This window comes from Echinops telfairi, unplaced genomic scaffold (genome assembly GCF_000313985.2).
Source record: "Echinops telfairi isolate 266 unplaced genomic scaffold, ASM31398v2 ScPeMD7_9;HRSCAF=40, whole genome shotgun sequence".
Taxonomy (NCBI): domain Eukaryota; kingdom Metazoa; phylum Chordata; class Mammalia; order Afrosoricida; family Tenrecidae; genus Echinops; species Echinops telfairi.
The window spans coordinates 96,239,398-96,262,810 of NW_022103906.1; the positions used below are offsets into that span (position 1 = coordinate 96,239,398).

Genomic DNA, 23,413 nt, shown 5'->3' on the forward strand with positions numbered 1-23,413 from the left:
CTTGGGGCACTGGGTTGAAGTCTGGTCCCTCTTTCCCTGTGGAGATAAACAATACCCTCCCCTTGGGTGGGTTAACACCCCATGCCCCCGCTACCCATGTCTTCCTCATTATCTTCATTTTTTTTTCCTTTCCCCACCTCCTCTCCCGTTAGTTAGAATGATTTTCAAGAGTTTTGGTTCACCAGTGTTACAAGAGATCAAGGTCCATTTTAGGATTTTCCAAGCACATCTCTGACTCCACTTGGGAATAGCTCATCTACTTTAAAAACAAAAAAAATTTTTTGAGAAAACAATATACTAGAAAATGTCCAAAAAACTAAAACACAAACAACCAAAAATAAAAAGATAAAACCACTAAAAGTCCCATCACCTGAGGTATAGCCATTGTTAATGGTTTTTTAGAAAAACTTACCAGTTTTTGTTTTTAAAGTTTTAATTGTGAGTTGGATAAAGACCAGTGTTAGTTTTATTTTACTGTTTTGATATTTGCTTCTTTGCTTTTTTCCTATACTCATATAGTTAGTGTTTTTGCCCTTCTTCATTTTTTAAAATTATAAATTGGAGATATTAAGTTTGGTTATATTGAAAGAGGGACAAAATGACCTTTTGGTGAACACAGACTGGTAACTGGGCAGACACATTCAGATTGATACAGTAACCTCAGTTCTAGTTGTCAGGGATGGAGCCAGTTGGCATTTCTGTGTGCTGAGTATTTATATTTATTATTTTATCTTTGTACAACCCCACAAATCTTATCCGGAAGAAGCCACTGGAATTTGAGAGGTAAATCAAATTAGCCATAAAGCTCATAAAGGACTAGACTATTGCAGTTTTTTTGAACTTCTAAGCTCATTCTCTTATGCATTACCCTGTAAAAGATGATAATGAATATCATTACTATATATATTAGTATACCCATAAACCCATCCATAATAAATAGAGGAGAAGGAGATGGAGAATAGGATGGATTTATAGATTTATTGAGGGAGGTCAGATCACTTACAAAGAGATGTGTCCTCAGAGAATGGTCAGTGGAAACCAGCTTTTCTAAAGTAGCTGTCATATTATGGTACCTGGCAGTATTACCAATAATGAATTTTAAAGGTATGGTGTAGACACTTGGCATAAATAAATGGTAGTACCACATACTATTGGCTCCGTAAATTCTGTTTGGTCAAAGACCACAGTTGGCGGTTCTCATTCTTATTTTAAGAGCCAGTGAAATTTTAAAAATAAGTCTCTTCTTTCAGTTTCTCTTATGACACCCACCAAGTGATTAGGTGGGATCATGGAAATCATTGGTAATTGATCAGTTCCCATTCCTCTGGCTGTAAGAGAGCCATCCCAGCTTGTTCCTCTGCCGTCATCATAAACTCCTCGATCCCTTAATTTCCTATCTAATCTTTTCAGATGCTGTAATCAATTTGTCCTGTAAGTATAGATCCTAAAGAAGCACCATGAAGATAAACTGTATTTTTGGTTTTAAAATGCCTTCTGGGAGATATTTTTGGTTCATGGTTTAAAGATTATCCCAGGATAGTAGTCTTGGGGATTCATCAAGGCTGCCTGGCTCCAGAAAGTCCAGGGCCCATCAGGATTCCAGCTCTGTTCTGTACCCTGCTGCCTCCCTTTGAGCAGGAGCCTCTACTCTGAGTCACTGCCTGCGTATAGTGACCCCAAGTTCAGCAGAATGAGACACCCCTGTTTGTGTTTGAGCCTATTGTTGCAGCTACTTTTGTCAGTCGATTTCCTCAGGCTCGTCGTCTTCTCCTCTGCTCTTCTGCTTCGTCACACCTCATCAAACCCGAGTCCTCGTCCTGGTCACTCCTCAGAACATGTCCAAAGATGTGAGACAAGTCTTGTCATTCTTGCTTCGAAGGAGCATTGTGGCTCTACTTCTTCCAACAGATTTATTTTTTGGGTCAGCTGATGCTACTTTCATTAGCCGTCACCAGCACTGTAATTCAGCTGTATCTGCTCTTCCCGGGGTCTTCTTTACTCACATGCATGCGGGCCAGTTGGAAATACTGAGTTAGGTGCACCTTAGTCCTCAAAGTAACCGCCTTCCTTGCGTTTCAGCACTTTAAGGAGGTTTTGTGTAGCAGATTTACCCAATGCGATGTTAAATCGTTTTTATTAATTTGAATGAATTGTCTTTTTCTTCTGGGTTTTTCTGTTTGTTGTTGCATGTGTAAAGGATGCCAGTTGCTTATAAGATTATCTACCAATGGACAAATAAATAGCTTTCCGTTTCAGTGTATAGCTGTACTTACAGAATTCTTCAGACCCTTCTTGTCATGGCCCTGATGCAAGCTTAAATAATATTGTATAATTACTTGACTGGCTCTTAGTGTTGCACAGAGAGCTTTCTCTAATGAGGTTAGACAAGATTCAAAATTTGATTTGTGCTTAGAAGTGCAGGTTTGAAGTGTGGCATCAGTACAGAAGGGGAATTACTTTAGCCACCTCTTTTAAAACAGCATTACTAGAATGAGGTAGAACAATCAAACACCAGTCTATTAAATGCTGGTCTCGCCGTTGAAGGAGGAATTTCTTGTTTAAGGACTAGAATCATTCTTCCGCTTTGGCCCCCCACTTGAGTTTTCATATTGCTTCCCTATGTATTTATTGTTCACGTTCTATAAAAGTCACCGCAGTGCACATATCAGAAGGATTGTCTCTAGAGTGTAGAAGTTCAATTTGGAAGATGGGTATAATTGAGGACCTTCATCACAATCTTTTACCTGTGAGCTTCACACTGTACCAGTGTATGTGAAATTGTAACACATGTTAACACGAGAAGTGACTTAACCTATGAATTACTTTTGTAATTATGATTTGGGTATGCAGTTTGCTTTTTAGACTGGATTATTATTTTTTTTATTCTGTGCTTGTTCTACCAAGTACTGAGAGAGGTGTCAAATTTCTAATGGAAATTTCAGATTTGTCTGATTCTTTAGTTCTAATTTTTGCTTGTCTTTAAAAATATTCTCTTTATCTCTTGTAATACTTTTGTTGACCTTATCTATTAATACTGCTGAGGTACCCTTCTTATATTGCTGTTTGCCTGGTATATCTTTTCCATCTTTTAATTTCCAGCCTATTTGTGTCTTATATTTAAGCAGTATAAAACTGGTGTTTCCTTTGTATTCCTGTCTGATAATTTCTGCTTATTAATAGTGTTTAGCCTATTTATATGTAATATGACTAATATCCAAAACTAAGCTCACTGCTTGTGGGCCAATTCTGACTCACAGTAACCCACCCTGTAGGGAAGGGTAGAACTTCCCCTCTGAGTTTCTGAGACTGTAACTATTTACGGAAGTAGAAAGCTCTGTCTTTCTCCCATTGAGCGGCTGGCGGTTTTGAATTGCTAACTTTTGGGAAGACGGCCCAGCATATAACCACTATGCTACAAGGGCTCCTTGTGACCAATATGGTTGTGTTTAAGTCTATAATTATGCATATGATTTTTCTGCATGTCTCATTTTAGAATTGAGTATTTTTTAATATTGCATTTTATTTAATCATTCGGCTTCTTAGCTTTATCTCTTTTGATTATTTTCTAGTGATTACTCTAGGGCTAGCAATATGCCCCCTTACCAGTCTTTTAAAAGTTAATATTGCCCTCCTTTCTACTGCTTACTTTCCCTGTTACTCCTTACTTACTGCTGAACAATAGTATTATGATAGTATTATAATATTTTAATCCCCCATTTTTTGGTGTCTCAGTGTGGCCCTTTACATAATTCCTTATGTGATGTATTATAATTCTGTAATGTAAACCTGTAGCTATAATCTCATTTTATCATGAGAGTTCTCTGCTGTGATTAACTTTAGTAGAGGGGATGAATGAACCAAGTTACCTTGGTGGTGTGGTCTGCCTCAAGACCAAACCCACCCCTCCATCAAAGCCACTCCTGTGTGTCAGAGTCATATCTGGCACAGAGGGAGATGCCAGGGCCACCGCAAGAGCACGTTCAGGACCTCTGCTTGAAGTGGTGGTGGTTGAGCCTAGAGCCACCAGACTGTGGCATTAGACAGTGGGACAGTGCAAAGGAGCCAGGCTGAGACCAGAGCCTGAGGCAAGGAAATCATGCGACACCACAGAGGAGCCAGCCCCAAGGTAATGGATGGGTCTGTGAGGCAGAGTGCTAGGCAGGCTTCCCGGTGCACAGAAACGGGAACCAACGGACCACAAGGCTGGGGTCTGGAAGGGGCTTGACTGCTGGCTGACGAGAGCAGGTCTTGCTGTGGACCAGTGACTTTACTCTTCCTTTTACTGTCCTGACTTGTATTAACCTGTTAACGTCCCTAGTTCAGAATCATAGCAAACGCACTGCCTTTGAGTCAATTCCAATGCATAGCAACCATTTAGGAAAATGTAGGACTGACTGCCCCTGTGGGTTGCCGAGACCGTAATTCTTTACGGGAGCAGAAAGCATCACATGCGTATCATCAGAAGGCATGAACATCCCTGTAGTTTACCTTATATTCATTCATTTAAGTATTGGTGCTAGGCATGTAAAGTACTTGACCAAAGATAAACTTGAACTATTACCTCTTGAATTTTTCTTTCAGCTGGAAATTCAGAGTTTGTCCAGTTACCAAGTAAAGAATATTTATTCTGAGACATTCATTCATTCAAAGTATCAAGGTTTGACTGTTCTGTTGCACTGTGCTTGCAGAGTTAAGCCTTACCGTACATTGTAATGTAGGAGACAGGCAATAGAAACAGACAGCCAGAGCTTATTGATGATGGTGTCGGATAGGAAGAAAGTAAAGGAGCCCCGGGAATGAAGGACAATGAGTAGTCCCTCCTTGGGGTCGGTGGTCAGAGAAAGCCTCTTTGAGGAGTTTCTGTTTCAACTGAGTGGGTCAGTAGCCTGGTCACTTTGGGGGAACATAAAACTAGGGACTGTGATAGGTTTACATGTTGGGCTGCTGATTGCAGCTGACAGCTCTATACCACTCCCCTGGCCGTCTGTGGAGAAAAACGATGCTTTCTTCTGGAAGGTTTTATTGTCTCAGAAACCCACAGGAGCAGTTCCACTCTAGCCTCGAGGATCACTATGAGTTAGAATCAAATGGATGGCAGTGAGGTTTGGTCCCCCCCCCCCCCCCAATAGAACTGATAAAGATCCTGAGGAAAGGTTTGGGGTTTAAGAGGAATCAAGAGATGTTCTGGGATAGGAACAAGGGGGGGGAAAGTCAAGATTTGAATTGGGGAGGTGGATATGACTCACTCTTGTACAAGCCTGTGCTTGTGGCCAGGAAGTAAGATAACCCATGGTCTGTCTGCCACCCTCAGTAATGTGACGGTTTTCCAGAGCCGGCCTTTGCTCTCTGCAGATCTGCCCTTCTCAGTCTCTTGTTCTCTCAACAGTGCGGAGTGGGGCTCAAGGTTCCCTGGACGCCTCCTACTCTACTTCCAGGCAATTCCCAACTCCCCCCTTTGGTGTATCCAGTCAATTATATCAGAGTTGGGCTATAAACTCTCTTTAATTATATTGATTTCCATCATGCATGTAGCCTTATTTTATAGTATTGGATAGGAGAAACATTCATTATCCATAGTGCTGTCAGATAAACACACAACCCTTAACCCTTTTAATAATATTGAAATGTAATCTTCCCCACTCTGGCCTCCAACTGTGTGCATATGGCCTTGAGCTTCTCGTAGGCGGGCCTCTCCTCAGTCATCTTGCTTAACTAGAAGAGCCTTTGCCCCAGGCCGCTCCGGAAACAGCCTGCCTCCACTCAGCTGCCTCTTATTACATACTTTTCAGCCTTTACAGGTAACAAGAACCAAAGTTGCCATATAAAGATGGAAAGTTTTTCATTTCATGCTGCTTCCTCCTTTCTCTACTAAACCCCACGCTTCTATGAATCTGAAGCCCTTGTGCCTCACTCACTCCTGATGCCAAGTAGTACAAACATGGCGTTAAAAACAAACAAAACTCATCATGGCCTGGGGCTACAGGGCTCCCAGGGCTGATTGTCGAAAAGACAAGGTCAAGTATGCCCCAACCTCCAACCTCCTACCATTTCTGACCCCAGCTGTCACCCTCACAGCTCTCATTCCCTACCAAGGTCGCACAGCATGCACAGGTGATACTCCTGATGAATGAGTATGTTAGAGAAGTTAACAATGAAGGTCAGGCATGTTGGAGCCACAGTTATTCCGTCAGGGCAGTAGCAGGCCTCATTCTGCACCTCAGCCTCTGTTACAAAGCCTTAGGACTGTCAGTAAATACCCAACAAGTACACAGACTCCATCGTTAGTGTCAGCCTGAAGGTACTCAACTTCTGTTCTGTGGGTCATCAAATTCAGCTCCCTCAATTAAGTGCCCAGAGGTACCCCACTCCACAAGCCAGCCTCCTGCCAACAAAGCCCTTAGCTTCTCTTGCTACACGGGCTGGGAAATTCACTCCTCTGCCTCATGCTTTGGCTCCCAGTTCTGTTGCCGCTCCTCTGGTTTCAAATCTGTCCCCCAGATCCAGGAGGGCTCTCGAGGTCCAAACGGCACACTGCACTCCTGGCTCTTGTCTTGCCAGTAGTGAAATCTACCTTTCCTGATTCTGAGGTAGCTCATTGTATGCCCAGCAGCATGGCACAGTTAATCCTGTGCGCAAGGAGCACACAGCTGAATCCTATCATCCCAGTAGTCTCTCTCCCCCACTTTCCTACCCAGACCTGTTAGGAGAGAGGTGGTTTGAAGGGAGTGACAAAGGCTATGACTGTGTTCAATAACTCAGTGCATCACCCAGCTCTGTGGAATAGAGGAGAACCGCTCCCTGAGGTTTCTGAAGCTGAACATTTTTAGAGGTTCAGGAAACCCCATCTTACACTGTAGCTGGTGAATTTGAACTGCTGACCTTGTGGTTAGCAGTTTCATGCATAAACAAGCCCTTATGCCACTAGAATGCCTGTAAAAAGTTAGGGATTTATCAAATTAGCCATGTTACTGATATTTGATTTTCCCTGGACAAAAAGATATCTAGAAAACGTAAAGATAACTTAACAAACATCACAAGTACCCCTTGATGTCTGACTTTCTTGGGCAAGTCCCCTTGATGCCTGAATTCATTGTGTTCTGACCCCAAATGAGGGATACATGTACATTGATGTTTCAAGGTTGTTTTTTCCTGAGTGATTACATATTCCTAAGTTTCGCACTTAACAATGTCTTATTGTTAACATCGATTAGCTGAATTACATGAGAGAACAAAACTTTCATGAATTCAGTTTTATTTAGATGAAATGAGGTAATTGTATACGGAACCTAACATTTAAAGGTATTGTGCATCTCATGAAATATTTAGGCTGTTGGAAAACTTTACCTATATTTCTTCAAAACATGCTTTTAATTTTTGTCAATTAGCTAAATAAAATTTAACATTAAAATACCAGTTATTTTCCTTTTGCTCATAAAAGCATTAATATTAATATTTGCCTTTTAAAAACCAACAGGTTCGGCATAAGGCATCACAGAAAGTGTATGCTATGAAGCTTCTTAGTAAGTTTGAAATGATCAAAAGGTCAGATTCTGCTTTTTTCTGGGAAGAAAGAGATATTATGGCCTTTGCCAACAGTCCCTGGGTGGTTCAGGTAAGCCTACTAACTTTCCTGAATTTATTTATTTTTAATACTAATTATTCATATGAGTTGGTTTTGTGTACTAAAAGTCTTACGCTATCTTTACATAGTAACATTGCGTTTACATCTAATAAGATTTGATTCCATATGCCTATTTAATGTTTCCAAATGTTATTTCGGCATTGACATGACATGTCGCTTACTGAGATTGTTGTATGGAAGGGTGATTAAACTTGCAATTAAAAAGAAAAGAATGGAATTGATGACAGTACACAATTACTCTGCCCATCCCCTCTCATGGTTTGCATATTTGGGATGTACTAAATCATTCCATCAGTTGGAAAGATATTATACCTATTAAAATTAGTTAGAAGCTTATGTTGTATTAATCATACTATTAAAAAAAAGCCTTCCAACAATACAAATTTTGAAAAATTTACCACAGTCTATATGCTATCTATAATGGTAAACAATATTGAGGCTCTTAATTGAGCTTCTTGACTGTGGTATAAGAAATTATCCTCTTTTTTTTGCCTCTCCATTATATCCCATAGAATCCACACATTCTATGAAGAAAAATTCATGCTAATTGTGTTGTCTGGGTAGGCTAGAGAAACATTCATAGACACTCATATGTCTATAAGAAAGAGCTTTATAAACAAGAGCAATTGAATATTGAGAAAACATCCTAGCCCAGTCCAAATGAAGTCCATAAGTCTGCTATTAGCCCATATGTCCAATACCAATCTATAAATAAAGTCTTGAGACTCACGGAACACATGCAGTGATGCCGATGCAGGAAGATCCCAGGCCAGTGGTTGGGAAGTCTTGTGGATCCAGTGGTGGTGGAAGCAACTCAGCGTTGGTAAGGGGTATCTCCATGTGGCTCCAACTCAGGGCAGAGTATAGCTCCATGTGTCTTGTCAGCTGCAAGGTCTCCCAGGGAGTGAACGAGTATCCTGCCTCCAGCGAGCTATTTATCTCCTTAGTCTCTCCAAATGAGGTGATCATCAAGCTGCAACCTGATTGACAGGTGAACTCCACCCCTTCACTCGTAAGTCTAACATTAACAACAGATTATGTGACTACCACACGAATATTTAGTTCTGCAAACATTTTTGCACAAGTGTCTTGAGTAAGTAAGGCTGGGCATCAGATCCATACTTGGCTTGTAGAAGGGAGTTTGAGATTAAATCTTCGGCGACTTGGATGGCGGTCTACTTTTAAAGCTCCCAGCTAGTGTTTCTGGGAGAGAGACGAGGCTGTCAGCTCCTGTAAAGATTTACACAGTTAGGAACCCAGTCTAGAAGGATCGGTATGAGTCAGGACCGACTCGGTGCCATACGGAACTCTGATGGTTTCCTGAGGTGGAGCCTCACATGCTTTCTTCTACCCTCCCCACCCCCCACACCTTTTCTTTATTGTAGCCAGACAGTAGAGATCGTGACATGCAGCGAAAATGAAACATTTTGTGCCAAATTATATACCATGAGTAATTTACTTGATTAAAGTAACAGTTAAAATAACAGTTTTAAAAATCACGGAACAATTTAGATTTGTCACTGTTATATATAAACCGCTTTTACAGTAACAGATTCATTACAAGTCTTAAATAATTGTTTGATAAATTAGTGTCTTTGATCATCAGTTCTGTCAAGTAGACCTTTATAAGATGGTAATTGAGATAGAGTTAATGCATCTGTGGAAATGAGTCCACATTGAAAACAGCATAATTGAAAAAGGCACTCAGATTATGTAATCCTGGCTTCATATGTTTTGGTAAAAAGCATTCCTTGAACCACTAAATTTATATGAGGGAGCTTTAAAATAGTTCATGGAAAAATCCCATGATCTTTTAATTCCGATTTTCTGTGAACTTTTTGAAACCCTTTGTGTATCTGAAATATTTAACTTTTTGTTAAAACATGACAAAATGCTTACTTTATTATTCATTGATTTTTAATATTTTCATAGACTTGTTCAGCTATTACCACTATTCAATCTTAGATGATTTTTAGCACCTCAGATCTATTAGCAGTCATTTTTCAGTGTCTCTTTATGCTCGCCAGAAACCAATATGAATATTTCTGCTGCTATGGATTTGACTGTTGTGGGTATTTCGTATGTATTTCCCCCTCCTCTCGCACTGCTTCCAATGGGGTAATATAGTATGTGGTCCTTCGGCACTCATTCACTTAGTGTGTTGCATGTATTGCTTCATCATTCCTTTTATAGATGAATAATATTCCATTATGGAAAATACCACATTTTATTCATCTGTTCATCACTTGTTAAATGTTTGGGATTGCTTCTACTTTGTGGCTATTGTGAGTAATCCTGCTATAGTTCTTGCATACAAGTTTTTACATGGATACGTGCTTCCATTTCCCTTGGGTATATGCTGAGGGGTAGAATTGCTATTATCTTTCTGCATTTCTACCAGTAAAGTTTGAGGTTTCCACGTTCTACACCTTCTCAGCAACTCCTTGTAATCTGTGCTTGCGCGTAGTCATCCTAGTAGGTCTGAAGTGGTTTGATCGGCATTTCTCTGATGGCCGATGATGTTGAGCTTGCTTACGCACTTATTCATTCATTCACTCACTCATTCATTCACACTGAGCTTATATTTATTGGCTAATTACTTACTGTATATACTTAAGTATAAGCCGACCCGAATATCAGCCGGGACACCTGATTTTACCACAAAAACTGCATTAAAAATGTGCTGAACAAACTCAGGTTATACACGAGCATATATGGTACTTGAATGTCTTCTTTGGAGAGATATCTGTTCAAATCCTTGCCCATTTAACAATTTGGTTATTTGTTTATCTCGTGTGGTATAAACATACTCTATAGACTCTAGAAACATGGTTAAACAAAGAATAACAGCAAACCCAGGAGAGGAAAAAAGCATTCATTCAAGTAACCAGTGATTATACAGAGATGTCAGATGGTTTCTGAACATGAGAAAAAGACTGCGGACATTGCTTTTGATGATTCCTCAGTAAAGTGCTTTCCCTTTGGTTGCTGGGCACACACAGAAAATGTTTTTCTATTTTCTTCCTTTTAAAAAAGACCTAAAAAAACCCTAATTGTGTTTTCATAGCAGGTTAGGTTTTAACCCATATTGTTCAGAGACATCAGCCAGTTTTCTACAGTATTTCAGTAGTTTCAGGAAATTCTCCTAGAGTCGTGCTTTCAGTGGTCTTATTCCCAGCCCCCTCATCTTTAAGTGGGGCTTCAGAGGAATTGTTCCTGTGATCTCAGACAGATGGATCTTTAAAAGGGCATGGCACTAGCAGTCATGTTCTTTATTTGAATCTCACCTAAAAGTATCCTCGGGATAGCTTTGGTTCAAGATTGATGGAACATCTTGGTATAGTCTCCGGTAGTCCTCGCGTCTTAATAATCCAGTGAGTCTGGACTTCGGAAGAGCTGAAGTTCTGTACCGTATCGTAGTTTTCTCCCTGTCCACCAGTGTACAGCTATGTGACCCTGATTGGAGCACAGTCTTAGAGGCAGCCAGGCAACTTTTGCTTCTTCTGGTCTTAGTGTCTCAAGAGTTTTTATGTTGTATCCTTTAATAGGGAAAATAAATCATTTATGCTATTTTGATAGGAAGCTTAAAGGAAAAGTACATGTCAAACCACAGTTCAGTGGTTTGATAGCTATGTCCCACCAAACATACCCAAATCTAAAATAATGAATTTAAACTTTTTAGGTTTTGAAATAAATTTCTTATTTTCAGTATCAATAATAACCTTTGGTTTTTGTTCCATTTTGTATATTGTTGTCTTTGTTTTATAACTTTTTCCTTTTGTTTTGCAGCTCTTTTGTGCCTTCCAAGACGATAGGTATCTGTACATGGTAATGGAGTACATGCCTGGCGGAGACCTTGTCAACCTTATGAGTAACTATGATGTACCCGAAAAGTGGGCCAAGTTTTACACTGCAGAAGTAGTCCTCGCTCTGGATGCAATACACTCCATGGGCTTAATACACAGAGATGTGAAGCCAGACAACATGCTTTTGGATAAACATGGACACCTAAAATTAGCAGATTTTGGCACGTGTATGAAGATGGATGAAGTAAGTGAGCAAGTTAAAAAATAAAACTAGTTTTTTGTTGTTGTTTTAATAGAAACAAAAAGTAAAAGCAAAACAAAGAACACCTTAAATAAGGATATCAAAGTTGTCATATCCCAAATAAGATTAAAAACAATAAAAACAAAACAACTAAAAAAAAACCCTTTAAAAACCCTCACCGTTTAAAACATTCGCTTTACTAATCATTCAGCTTTCGTGCACATTAGTAGATTTGGGGTTCCATAAGAAATAAGAAGGGGAATAGTGTAAGTTGATTTTTTTCCTTCATTGAATATTGACAAGCATTTGCTACCCATCGAAAGTATTCATGGGTCTAATGATACAGGATAGAAAACTCACTCCCATGGAGTCTGTGCTGACTCATAGCGACCCCTTGTGGTTGTCCAAGACTAACTGTTCACGGGAGTAGAAAGCCCCTCCCTCAGAGCTGCTGGTGGTTTTTGAACTTCCATCCATGCGGATCGCAGCCCAGAGCATAACCACTACACCACTAGGGCTCCATAATGATTTAGGATACAAAAGGTAAATTAAGGAAGTGGGGTATTTCCACACATTTTTTTCTTTAAAACCAGAACGTAAAAAAATCTGTATCATCACCTCTCCATTTGCACCAACCCCGTAGAATTTGGGGGACATTGCCTACTGTGGCACATTATTTGTTGGATAGTTAAATGAGGGCGCTCAAATAAATTTATAAATATATGCCATTATTTAATTTTAATTTCTGCAAACTTTTTGAAGCCCCTTATATTTAATAGTATTTTTAAAAATTTTATAGTTAAGAATGTTGTTGATTTATTTTTGTTGCGAAATGTTTATCTCTCATTTTTTATTTAAGACTGTAATTCCAGATAGTGAGTAATTATGATTTATGCTATTTATATTCCTCTGGTGAATCTAGGAAGTGATTTGCATACGTTCTATCTTCAAAGTTAATGTATACTGAAAACAAGCAAATTGGATCACAAGGACGCTTCTCATAACCTTTCAGTATATTTCTAGTTTATTTTTTGTTTGTTATCTAGTCAAAATCTTTATTTTTTAGGTACTCATTTTCTTTTAGTTTATTCTTGTAATGTGTGTACCACTCACTTTTACTGATTTCCTTACGTTCATTAGCAATCCGTCACTTAGCTCAGATTTTACCTCATTTAGAAAGTTCTCTCTGATAATCCTTACTGACTGCTTACTATTATAATGTGATACTGCCCTAACGCTGGTGCAAAATGTGTGCTGTGCTTTAAGGATCCATTTTTGGCTCTCTTGGATTCACATGCCCTGTCAACCTAGCTACAGCTTCGCAACTTGCTCCTTTCTTTCATCTCTATGTGACTGGTACCCGGTACTTCATCCTTACATCAGTGTTTAGCAGGGGGAGTGTTTGATTGTGTCCATAGCACCCTCTTGTGGTATCTAGCATATTTTAGTCTGAAAATTAACATTGACCAGGTTTATGTAAGTGAAAGTTTTAAGTCATTAAGTAAAAAGTTAAGTTTTAAGTAGTTTTCTAGTAGACTGGAAACTCTTTTTACCTTGGTATACATTTTTCTTAATTATTTTCATATAATTTATTTGCTAAATTATTTAAGGAAAAACATCGAGTCTATTTGCTGTACACTTGGAAAAACAAAACCAATGAATCATTGTTTGCTAGTTTTAAGAATGAAAAGATTATATTTTGAAATTAATAGCCCATATTTCACCTAAATTTTCAAGCATTTAGGGAAAGACACAACATGTTTATAAAATCTATTGAAATTAGTTTTCCAAAGTGATTAGAATAATGACTGTAGATACTATTTTGCTAGTTTCCATAAAATGTGAATCCTACTTTCTTTGCTGGACAAGTAAGGAGAATCAAGGGTATTTGAATTAATCTACAAAATCTTTACAAGTCTGTACACAGCTGGAGGTGAAAGACTACTATTAAAGAGGTGTGATTTTACAGTCCCGTCCCCTCCCCTGTCCCCCCATGATAATGGTTCTCATACTTGTCAAAAAGCCGTTGAAGGTAGATTCTCTGGCCACCGCTGAGTCCAGACGAAGCGTAGCTTGAGTACCATAGGGTAGAGGTGCTCCCCAGGCTTTCACTGGCTCGTCTCTTGACAGTTGGAAATGGACCCCGAGTCTCCCACAAATGTTGTTTTTATGTGAGAGTGTGTGCACCCTGTCCCCCAAAGTCATGTTAGCAACGAAGTGCTTGTGCTGTCAGTGTGTAGTCAGACTGAATATCTGGTCGTAAATGAAGTGGGTCTGCGTGTGCATATTTATCCTCCCCCTTTTCCGTGTCGCTTCTGTTTGCGCAGACCGGCATGGTGCACTGTGACACAGCAGTCGGAACACCGGATTACATATCACCCGAGGTGCTCAAGTCTCAAGGGGGTGATGGCTACTACGGGCGAGAATGTGATTGGTGGTCTGTAGGGGTTTTCCTTTTTGAGATGCTGGTGGGTAAGTATATACTCTAACTTGATGTTGACAAAACTTTGTCCTCACATTTTAATCCTAAGCCAAGAGTTTGAGAATATTGAGGCCAATAATTTTGTATGGATACCATTAGTTGAAAATACATTTTTTAAACTTGGAAAATGTGCCTTCTGGATGACCCTAGAAGAACTTGGGGGTAGAAAAGCTGTTGATAACTATTGTTGGGTGCCAGTACGTGGATTCCGGCTCATCACAACCCTGTGCATGGCAGAGCGACGCTCCGGCCGGTCGTGCACCGGCCTCCCACTTGTTGTTAGGTTGCAATCCATTGTTGGGGCCTCTTGTCAATCCATCTCATTGAGGCTCTTCCTGGTTTTTTGCTATGGAATATGTTCATGATTAAAACAAACCAAAAAAAGTCACACCCCAAATTTAACTTTTTAGTGGCATAAAATGCCAGTGACCATTGTGTGTCTATAGACCTGGTTGTGCACAGCCTCGTGCTCTTTTTTGGGACATTTCATGAGTCTCTTAATGTGTCCCTCACTTCTAGCCTGCTCTGATGATGCTTTAGTAATCTTTGGAAATAGAATATTGTCTTTCATTTGCCCCTAAATTCTACTTTTAGGGATTTAGAAAGTAATGCACTTTGGAGGAAGTAATTTGGCTCATTTACATTCTTGCTACTATTTTCAACTCTGAGAACCAAGTTTAATGACTGTGAATGGCAGTAAGTTGCAGTCTTCTGAGCTTGCCTGGTTGGCACTGAATTTCGTTTAAATTAAAGGGCTCTCCAGCAGTTCAGGATGGTGCACGGAAAGTCTTAGATTCAAGGTTCCCCTTTCCCTTCTAAACTACCTGAATACTCCTGTTGAAGTTCAGAGTCATTGTCTGATTTGTCAAAGCCTGGCTTGTGTTGAGATTACTTGTAGTTGATGCTACCATCCACGTTTTCTGTCTCTACTTCAGTGCCTCTGTGTCACGGCCATTAGTCAGCAGTATTGAGAAACAGATGTTTGCCCTAAGCTGTGTGTCGTCTTAAGCAAGTCCTCGCCATCTCTGGGCCCATGTTCTTCTCATGAAGATCATGCTGTTGGGCTAGCACTTAGATCAGCACTGTGCAGTCTCGGACGACGGGACTGACCTATGTCTGTGCTGCCCAGTATGGTGCCCACTCTCTATACTGAGCACTTTCTGTGTGGCCACTGTGATTAATGAGCTGGGCTGTCTGTTTCCTTTTAATTACTTTAAGTTGCTACCCGTAGCTTGGGGCTACTGTATTTTGCAACACAACTCTAGAGAATAATGTTAGAGGCTCATAGGGCTCAAATCTCATTCCTATCTGAGCGCACTGAGTAAATCTTTCTCTGGAACTATTTAATGCCTTGTTTCTGTTTTAAGTTCGCCGGTTAGTGTTGCTCTTACTTTATTATAATGGATTCTAGGTCCGTATGTGGTTAAAATTAGAGTAACTTCCTTGTGTGTACTGTTTTGACTCGACCTCCTGGTCTCTAGACCACTCATTTTTCATCACTGAGACAAGTTTAAACAAGTTTAAATTTCAGGTGAAAGTGTCTAGTGAGCATTTTCTTACACTTGCTTTGTTCCTTCTTGGAATTTTAGGGGATACTCCATTTTATGCAGATTCGCTTGTAGGAACATATAGCAAAATCATGGATCATAAAAACTCACTATGTTTCCCTGAAGATGCAGAAATTTCTAAACATGCGAAGAATCTCATCTGTGCCTTCTTAATGGATAGGTAATAAGTGTTCAATTTCTTAGTAGAAAAATGTCTTCTTTGTAAATTTGCAGGAATAAACTTTTATTTACCTATGGGACCAACTCAAATTACCCTAAAGTCTGGATTAGCCTTTTCTTACTGCCAAGCATGGTCTTGGATTATGCTCAACACGTCCGCGTGTGATTATTATGTAGCTCTATCAGGGAATGGGTGTGCGGTAAACGTAGCTTATGTGTTAATCATAAGCTGCTGTGTGCAGTGCTGCAGCACACTCCTATGGTCACCGTGTGGAGGGAGAATATTTTGTCCTATCAGTACTCAACAGGTTATAATCATTTTAAAATCTAACATTATGTTTTGGTGAAAATTTAGCAGTTGAGGTCCCCATTCAGCAATTTCTGTACACACTGTTTAGTAACATTGGTTACATTCTATTTTAATTCAAGAAAAGACTTGGGAATTCCTCCTTCACAACTGCTTTATATTTGAGGTATGAGTGAGTCTGATCTGGAAATTTTTTTTTTTTTCTGATCTGGAAATTTTATGTATTTTTATGAACAAAATAAGGAACAAAATTGTCCAAACCTAACTCAAGAAGAGAAACTAGAAAGCCATTCAGTTTATATTCCTTGGTTTCTCTGTTCACTTACTCCACAATTTTCTCTTCTATATTTGTGATAGGAATTATTCTATCAAAGGTTCTTGGCAGCAGCAGACACTGTCAGGACGAAAGAAGTAACAGGATGTTAAGCTTTAGGATTGATAAACCAAAGAGAGACAAAAATAGCTCCCCAAAGTGTAGTCAATAGGACACATTTTGGATACTCAGCAGGACACAGTGTCATTGCAGTAGTAGTAAGGATGACCAGAAAAGCTTTCTAGATGAGGTAAAATTGGAGTCGAACTTGAAAGAAGACAGGTAGCTGGTGAAGAAAGAGAAATCAGTAAAACGGAACCTTAAACACGTGGCATGGATGAGTTAGAAAATAAAATAGCTTAACTTAATGAAATAACTAACCAAAAAATTTTGCTGTAGAAATACCAAATTCATTTGTGCTCTTTATTTTGATTTAACTGCTAAGATAACATTCATAATCATTTAATAATATGATCTTTAACTGCATTTGTTCAGGGAGGTACGGCTTGGGAGAAACGGTGTAGAGGAAATCAAACAGCACCCTTTCTTTAAGAATGACCAGTGGAATTGGGATAACATCAGAGAAAGTAAGTCAGTGAACTTAAGTATTTCCATTCCATCACTTTTTAAGTCTCACAAATTGATTCCTGCTTTAAATTAGCATGAATGTTTGGTATATTCAGTGCTAACTTATTTTTAAACTGGGAGATTTCATTTCACATTTGATTTGTGACAATATCTATAATCAGTAGTTCCTTAAATCTTATCTAATATATTAGCATTGTTTCCCAAACCAACCTCACGGTCATAGAGCCAATACCGGTTCACAGTGACTATCGGATGGGGTAGAACTGCCCCTGTGGGTTTCCGAGACTGTCACTGTTCATGGGAGTGGACAGTCCCGTGGCTGTTGGTTTCAAACTGTTGACCTTGCAGTTAGCAGCCCAACACGTAACCTCCATGACACCAAGGCTTGTGTAGTAGTATTTCCAGCTTCCGTTATAGACATGATCCACTTCTCATTTTATCAAGTTGTTTTATGGCTCTTGATCATTTTCAGAATTATAGATATACAGTCCTCTAATTTGAATGTATTTAAATTGATTAGTCAACCTTTATAAAGCCCATAATCTGATGAATGCTATGGTAACCATAGTAATTCATTTGTACATTATGTATATCTGAAATGGACTCATTTAGTGTAAAAGAATTATTTCTATTTAATATATACAACTGAAGGTTCTAAATAATGTATATGTATATTGTTGCTTGTTTTAACACCAAGAATATTATATATTTCTAACTTTAATTGATTTGCATGTACAGTATTTAAAATTGATATAGTAATAACATTCTGACAGTTTTAATTCTTTGAAGTTGGTGTGATAGAAGTGGTGTGACTTAATTTTTATATCATAATAAAGTAATTGCAAACATACCAACCCAAATCTATTGTTTTATATAAAGTTGCTGTATAATAGGATATGAAAGGGATGGCTTATAGCTCACATTCTGATATGAATGAAATAATTCATTTCTTTTATTTTAATAGCTGCCGCTCCTGTAGTCCCTGAACTCAGCAGTGACATAGACAGCAGCAATTTTGATGACCTTGAAGATGATAAAGGAGATGTGGAAACATTTCCAATTCCTAAAGCTTTTGTGGGAAATCAACTGCCATTTGTAGGATTCACCTACTATCGAGAAAATTTGTATGTGATTCATTTCTTAAATTTTTGTTTTCAGAATGTAACCTTTGAAAAAATGCTTCATTTTTAGATTCTATATTATAGGAGATGAAGTGTTCATTTGAAGTTTTTTAATTTTTTCAAAATGACTATGTGTTAGACCAGGTTGATTAGAGAAACAAATTCAGTGACGCTCATATATGTGCAAGAAAGAGCTTTATATCAAGAACTAGTTGTATAGCAAGCAAACATCCCAGCCCAGTCCAGATCAAGTCCATAATCCGATACTAGGCCATAAGTCCCTCTTCAGACTCACGTGGCCACGTGCCATGATGCAGAGTGCAGGGAGATCACAGGTGGTTGGGTGCAAGGTCCTGTGGATCCATTGGCGGTGACCACACCAGCAGGAAGGTGATGACAGAGAGAGGGGTTTGTGTGTGTGTGCAAGGGGGGGGGGGGTATTGTTCACAGGGCCCTCCGTATCAGAAGGCCACGCTCACAAGGAGTCACCATCACGATAGGACCAGATTGACAGACTAAACTCCACCCTTATACTTTTATATATCTCCAAGTTGACATGAAATTATGTAACTACCACAGATTATTAGAAGAGTTATTTTTTTTATCTTATTCCATCATTTCTTAATGTTGTGTGATATTAATTCACTAAATGGATGCAAAGCATATTTTACACACTTTGGAGGCTATAGAGTAAGACCAAAATGCTGCCTTTGAAAGAGTTTGTCATTTAATGAAGGATATAAGAGAATTATGTAGTGATAAAAGAAGAGTAGAATGATATTTGCCGTAATAAACGTACTAAAATTTCCTTAATGGTTCAAAAGAAATGAACATTACATTTCTTGGATAACGATAGGGAGAAGTCAGGTAAGACCAAAGGGACGAGGTGGCATTTAGCTGAGACTCAAGACTAGAAAGGGTTTTGATGGGCGGAGATGTGGGAGAAATTAGAGAAGAGCTGTAGAGAGCAAAAGTGGTTGAAGCAAAAGTTCAGAATGAAAGCATTTGCAAAGGACATACACTATTGAGACTAGGACTCGATGAGACTAATGGTCTTGCCTGTACTGCCTGCAACTGGCGCAGGACACAAGACCGGGCTCGTGGTCAGTGAATGAATATTGGTCTAACGAGTAAGAACCGCGTGTAAAATGAGAACAGTGTGGAGCGGGAGTCCCAGGGAAGAGGGAGGACTGCAGCACGGTTTTTGTGCGGTGTTATGTTAGGGACTTTTGATTGTGTTTGCTTGGCTGTGGCGAGCCCCTGGCAGCTGCTAAAAGAGGTGAAGCATTAAAGACATTTGAGAAAGTTGCATTTGAGAAGCTTTTTTGGTACATCCATGTATTTAATGATTCAGGTGACCATACATCGCAGTTTGCCCAGGACTGAGGGGTTTCCTGGGACATGGGACACACGTGCTAAAATGGTAAAATTCCAGGAAAATGGGGATGAGTTGGTTATCCTAGTAATTGGTAATGTTTGGAAAATTTTAACAATGCTAACCAAAATGAAAACTTGTAGATCAGTAAAAACCCGCACGTCTTGTAAGCAGTGAGGAAGATCCCGTTGAGAGAGAGAAGCGGATAGTAAGTGAACGTGCTTAGAGACGAGGTGGTGCTGTCCTTCAGGAGGAGGCGGTGTCTCTTCCCAGAAGCCGGAGGGAAAAAGTACGCTGCAGCCACGGAAACCCCAGGGCGTTCAGTGGTAGCGAACTAAAGAGCCGATCAGCTGACAGCACGAAGAAAGACAGCGTTTTAGATGATTGCAATAGCTCTATATCTAACTGGAAAAATACTGCTGCATTCAAAATACATTCGAATGTAAAGACAGAGAAATCTCTGTGGTGCAACTTTAATTACGAGGAGCACTTAGTTGAAAAAGACTGAGAAAGTTGATTGAAATGGTCCAGTGCAAAGGAATTCTCTGGAATTCAAAGGAATTTCCCCCTTTCTTTTCTAGGTTATTAAGCGACTCTCCATCTTGTAGAGAAAATGATTTGATACAATCAAGGAAAAATGAAGTATGTATAAACTTTTACTGTTTTTGAAATTATTTTAATCACAAGTTCAAACACATTAGTAAAATCCATGTGGAAGACAGCCTTCATTGTCACTTTCTTAGCTGTTAGGTGACCTTCTCAGTGCAGTACAGTTTGGCATAGTGTTGACATTTTTCATCTGTGGTACCACTGCCTTTTCCAAGACACAATAGCTCTTGAAAGGTGATGTACACATGGCTTTGACTTACATGTGACTTTGAGCTTAATGACAGAAGTGATAGACTAGCTTCATGGACAGTTTTTTTAAGAAAAAGAACTATAATAAAGTTTGATAATGTTGGTGCTAAGCAAGAATGTGCAGCTTATTAAGCTGTACAGGGTCAAGGATAGGAAATACAAATTCTTTATAAAGGATAATGTATTCTTCAAACTGTGGGATTCTTCTATAGTTTCTAACTACATGTAAAGCTGAATTACATACAAACTCATAAAAGATGAAGTTTTTCCCTTTGACACTTAGAAAGTTAAAAATGTAGATTTGCTCATTTTAGTGTGATATATGTATGTTTTAAGAGTTTATGAAACATAAGCATTTTATTTTCTTTTACTAGGAAAGTCAAGAGGTATGCTGATGTTTTCAAATACATTGAAACACTGTGTCAGTGCTCAATATAGTCCTATTCCATCTAGCATTTGGAGTACATCCATCCAAGAAAGACGTTCCGTCCATTTTTCTACCAAGTATCCCTTTCATTATTACTCCTATGGACCTGTTTATATATTAGAGATTTCTCTTGTTTTTATCTCTGACATAGAACTTAGCAGGAGCTTCTGATTAGCATGTTATAGCTAAATGATCATTTGAAACAAATGAAGTGTCATTGTCCAGCCACTTGACTAGCTCATTAGCTGAATCCTGGTGACTCGGTGGGTCGATGCCGTTGGGCTGCTAACCGTTAGGTCGGCGGTGGGCGTCACCAGCTGCTCTGGGAGGGTGAGGCTTTCTGCTCCCCGTGGGACTGGCAGTGGGCGCGGGTGAACAGCAGCCCTGGTGCTGCTGCAGAGTAGGCATTGGCAGCCCCCACAGCCAGCAGTTGAGACCGCCTGGGCTCCAGGCTCCTCTGCGATGGGCAGCTGCGGGCCAGGCACCATGGAGCAGTTTGCTGTGATTGGAGTAACTCAAAAGGCCCTGACAAGTACTTGTACAAAGGGGCATGAAAGAGCTCATGGAAAAATTGAATGAAAAGATTATGTGACTTTTTTCCCCATGAACTTTTTGAAGCCTCTTCATATATCCTTATTATGGAAAAATAGAAGTTTACTTAAGATACATGAAATAATTAAAAACCAGGATGAATGTAGTCATTAGAAAGAATAGTGGAAAGAACACTGCCATTTGACTCGGTAGGAATTAAATTGATCTTTGGCCCACGAGTTATGTGGTTTCGGCCAAAGTATTCACTGTTTTTAGACTTCAGTCTCTGTCTAGTAGATACAATGCTGTCGTCATCATAGGATTCGTGAGTCAATACTTGTAAAGTGCTTATTACTATACCTAACACAGAGCTTGAAAATGGAAAAAAAAAACCCACAAAATTTAAATCCTTTAGAAAGATAATAATATCCCAAGAATACATTATTTAATAGCTTCTGTAACTTTGCGTTTGTTTACCACCCCCCCACCTCAATGTCTGGTAGGTTTCTAAGACTAACTCTTTAAGGGACTAGAAAGCCTCGTCTTTTTCTCTGTGGAGCACCTGGTGGGATTGAAAAGCCGACCCTGCATTTATCAGCACCATCAGCCCGACACATTGCTACTATAACCTCAGGGTTCCTCTAATACCTATGTAGCTAGGCAAAATTATGAAAGAGATGTTTATAATTCATTAGCTGTAATTTATTCAAAGAGTTTTCTATTTCAGTTCTCTTCCAAGTGTGACGCCAGAGAGCAATGTGTTTCTGTCAGGACGTTCCTGGTTCTGACTCGGAATCCCCTTTTGTCATAAAAGAAGAGTTATTCTTAAGAGTTAAATAAATTTGAGCATGTTTAATCAAATATTTCAGAAATTTACTTCTGATACTGAATTTTAAAATGCTTATTTTATAAGCACAAATAGTGAAAGTAATTTCAAGTAAATAATATGTAGAAAAACCATGAAAGATACCAGAGATTGTCTTTAATTATAAAACATTTGCAACTCAGTGTTACAGAAAAAATCTTATTCACATGTTCATATATCCATGTATGATGAGATAGAAAACAAGAGATAGTAGCGTGTATTTTTTCCTCACTCTGTCTAGACAAGTGGGGCTGGGTGTTGACCTGGTCACAGCTACATCAGTGGTTCAAACCCACTAACAGCTCCATGGGAGAAATGGAGGTATCTGCTCCTGTAAGGATTTACAAAGCCCTGAGAACCCTGTAGGCTCGCCATGAGTCAGAATTGACGTGATAGCCGTCGGTTAGTGGGGTTACTTTGTTTGTTTCTGATGAGACTGGTATTTTAAAAAGAACAAATGATATACCACTAGAAAGGAATCAAAATGTCTAACGATAGTTTCTTGTTTTCTGATAGATGCAGAAAAAGATAGACACGTTAGAAGAACACCTTAGCAATGAGATTCAAGCCAAAGAAGAGCTGGAACAGAAGTACAAGTATGTTGTAACAATCATTAAATATGACGATACGATTTTGGAAAATTTGTACAGTTGATAACTAAAAAGGGAGAGCTTCAAAGTTATTCTGCATTTATTTTACATTATTTTTGTTATAAATTAGAGTTATTTTATGTACTGTTTCTTGAATTCTTCAGATCTGCTAATAACCGCCTAGAGAAAATCACAAAGGAGCTAGAAGAAGAGGTAAAGCCGTGCTTTCTGCAGTAGCAAGTTTGTTAACAAAGCCTTTCGATGCATTTTATTGTCCAGTTTACCTGTGGAGTTCGGTTAGTCCCATGGTAGCACATGTATCTTGGTTTATAGTTGAGCTATCTTTTAGCACTAATGGGTCAGATTAGATTGTAAGATAACCATGTGCTAGGAGGCTCCATTTTGTTATGTATTTGTAAACTTAAGTTAATTTAATATCTGTGGGTATTTTGTAACTTTTGTAATATAATGACAGTCTTCAAGTTGCCCTTTAAAAAAGAATGCTATTCATAACATTTAGACTTATACTTTTAATAAATA

General features: G+C 39.0%; 1 protein-coding gene across 5 annotated transcripts in view; it reads left to right on the top strand.

Moving 5' to 3' along the window:
- The window catches only part of ROCK2 (Rho associated coiled-coil containing protein kinase 2), a 146,524-nt gene that overhangs the window by 89,357 nt on the left and 33,754 nt on the right, over nucleotides 1–23,413 (top strand). For all 5 annotated transcript variants that reach the window (XM_045286617.1, XM_045286618.1, XM_045286614.1 and 2 more), the window contains 10 exons: nucleotides 7,475–7,612; nucleotides 11,432–11,692; nucleotides 14,017–14,161; nucleotides 15,761–15,899; nucleotides 17,014–17,105; nucleotides 18,071–18,230; nucleotides 20,184–20,244; nucleotides 20,835–20,846; nucleotides 22,800–22,879; nucleotides 23,038–23,086. In XM_045286617.1, the coding sequence (XP_045142552.1) occupies nucleotides 7,475–7,612; nucleotides 11,432–11,692; nucleotides 14,017–14,161; nucleotides 15,761–15,899; nucleotides 17,014–17,105; nucleotides 18,071–18,230; nucleotides 20,184–20,244; nucleotides 20,835–20,846; nucleotides 22,800–22,879; nucleotides 23,038–23,086 (1,137 nt within the window). The remainder of the gene's footprint in view (nucleotides 1–7,474; nucleotides 7,613–11,431; nucleotides 11,693–14,016; nucleotides 14,162–15,760; nucleotides 15,900–17,013; nucleotides 17,106–18,070; nucleotides 18,231–20,183; nucleotides 20,245–20,834; nucleotides 20,847–22,799; nucleotides 22,880–23,037; nucleotides 23,087–23,413) is intronic.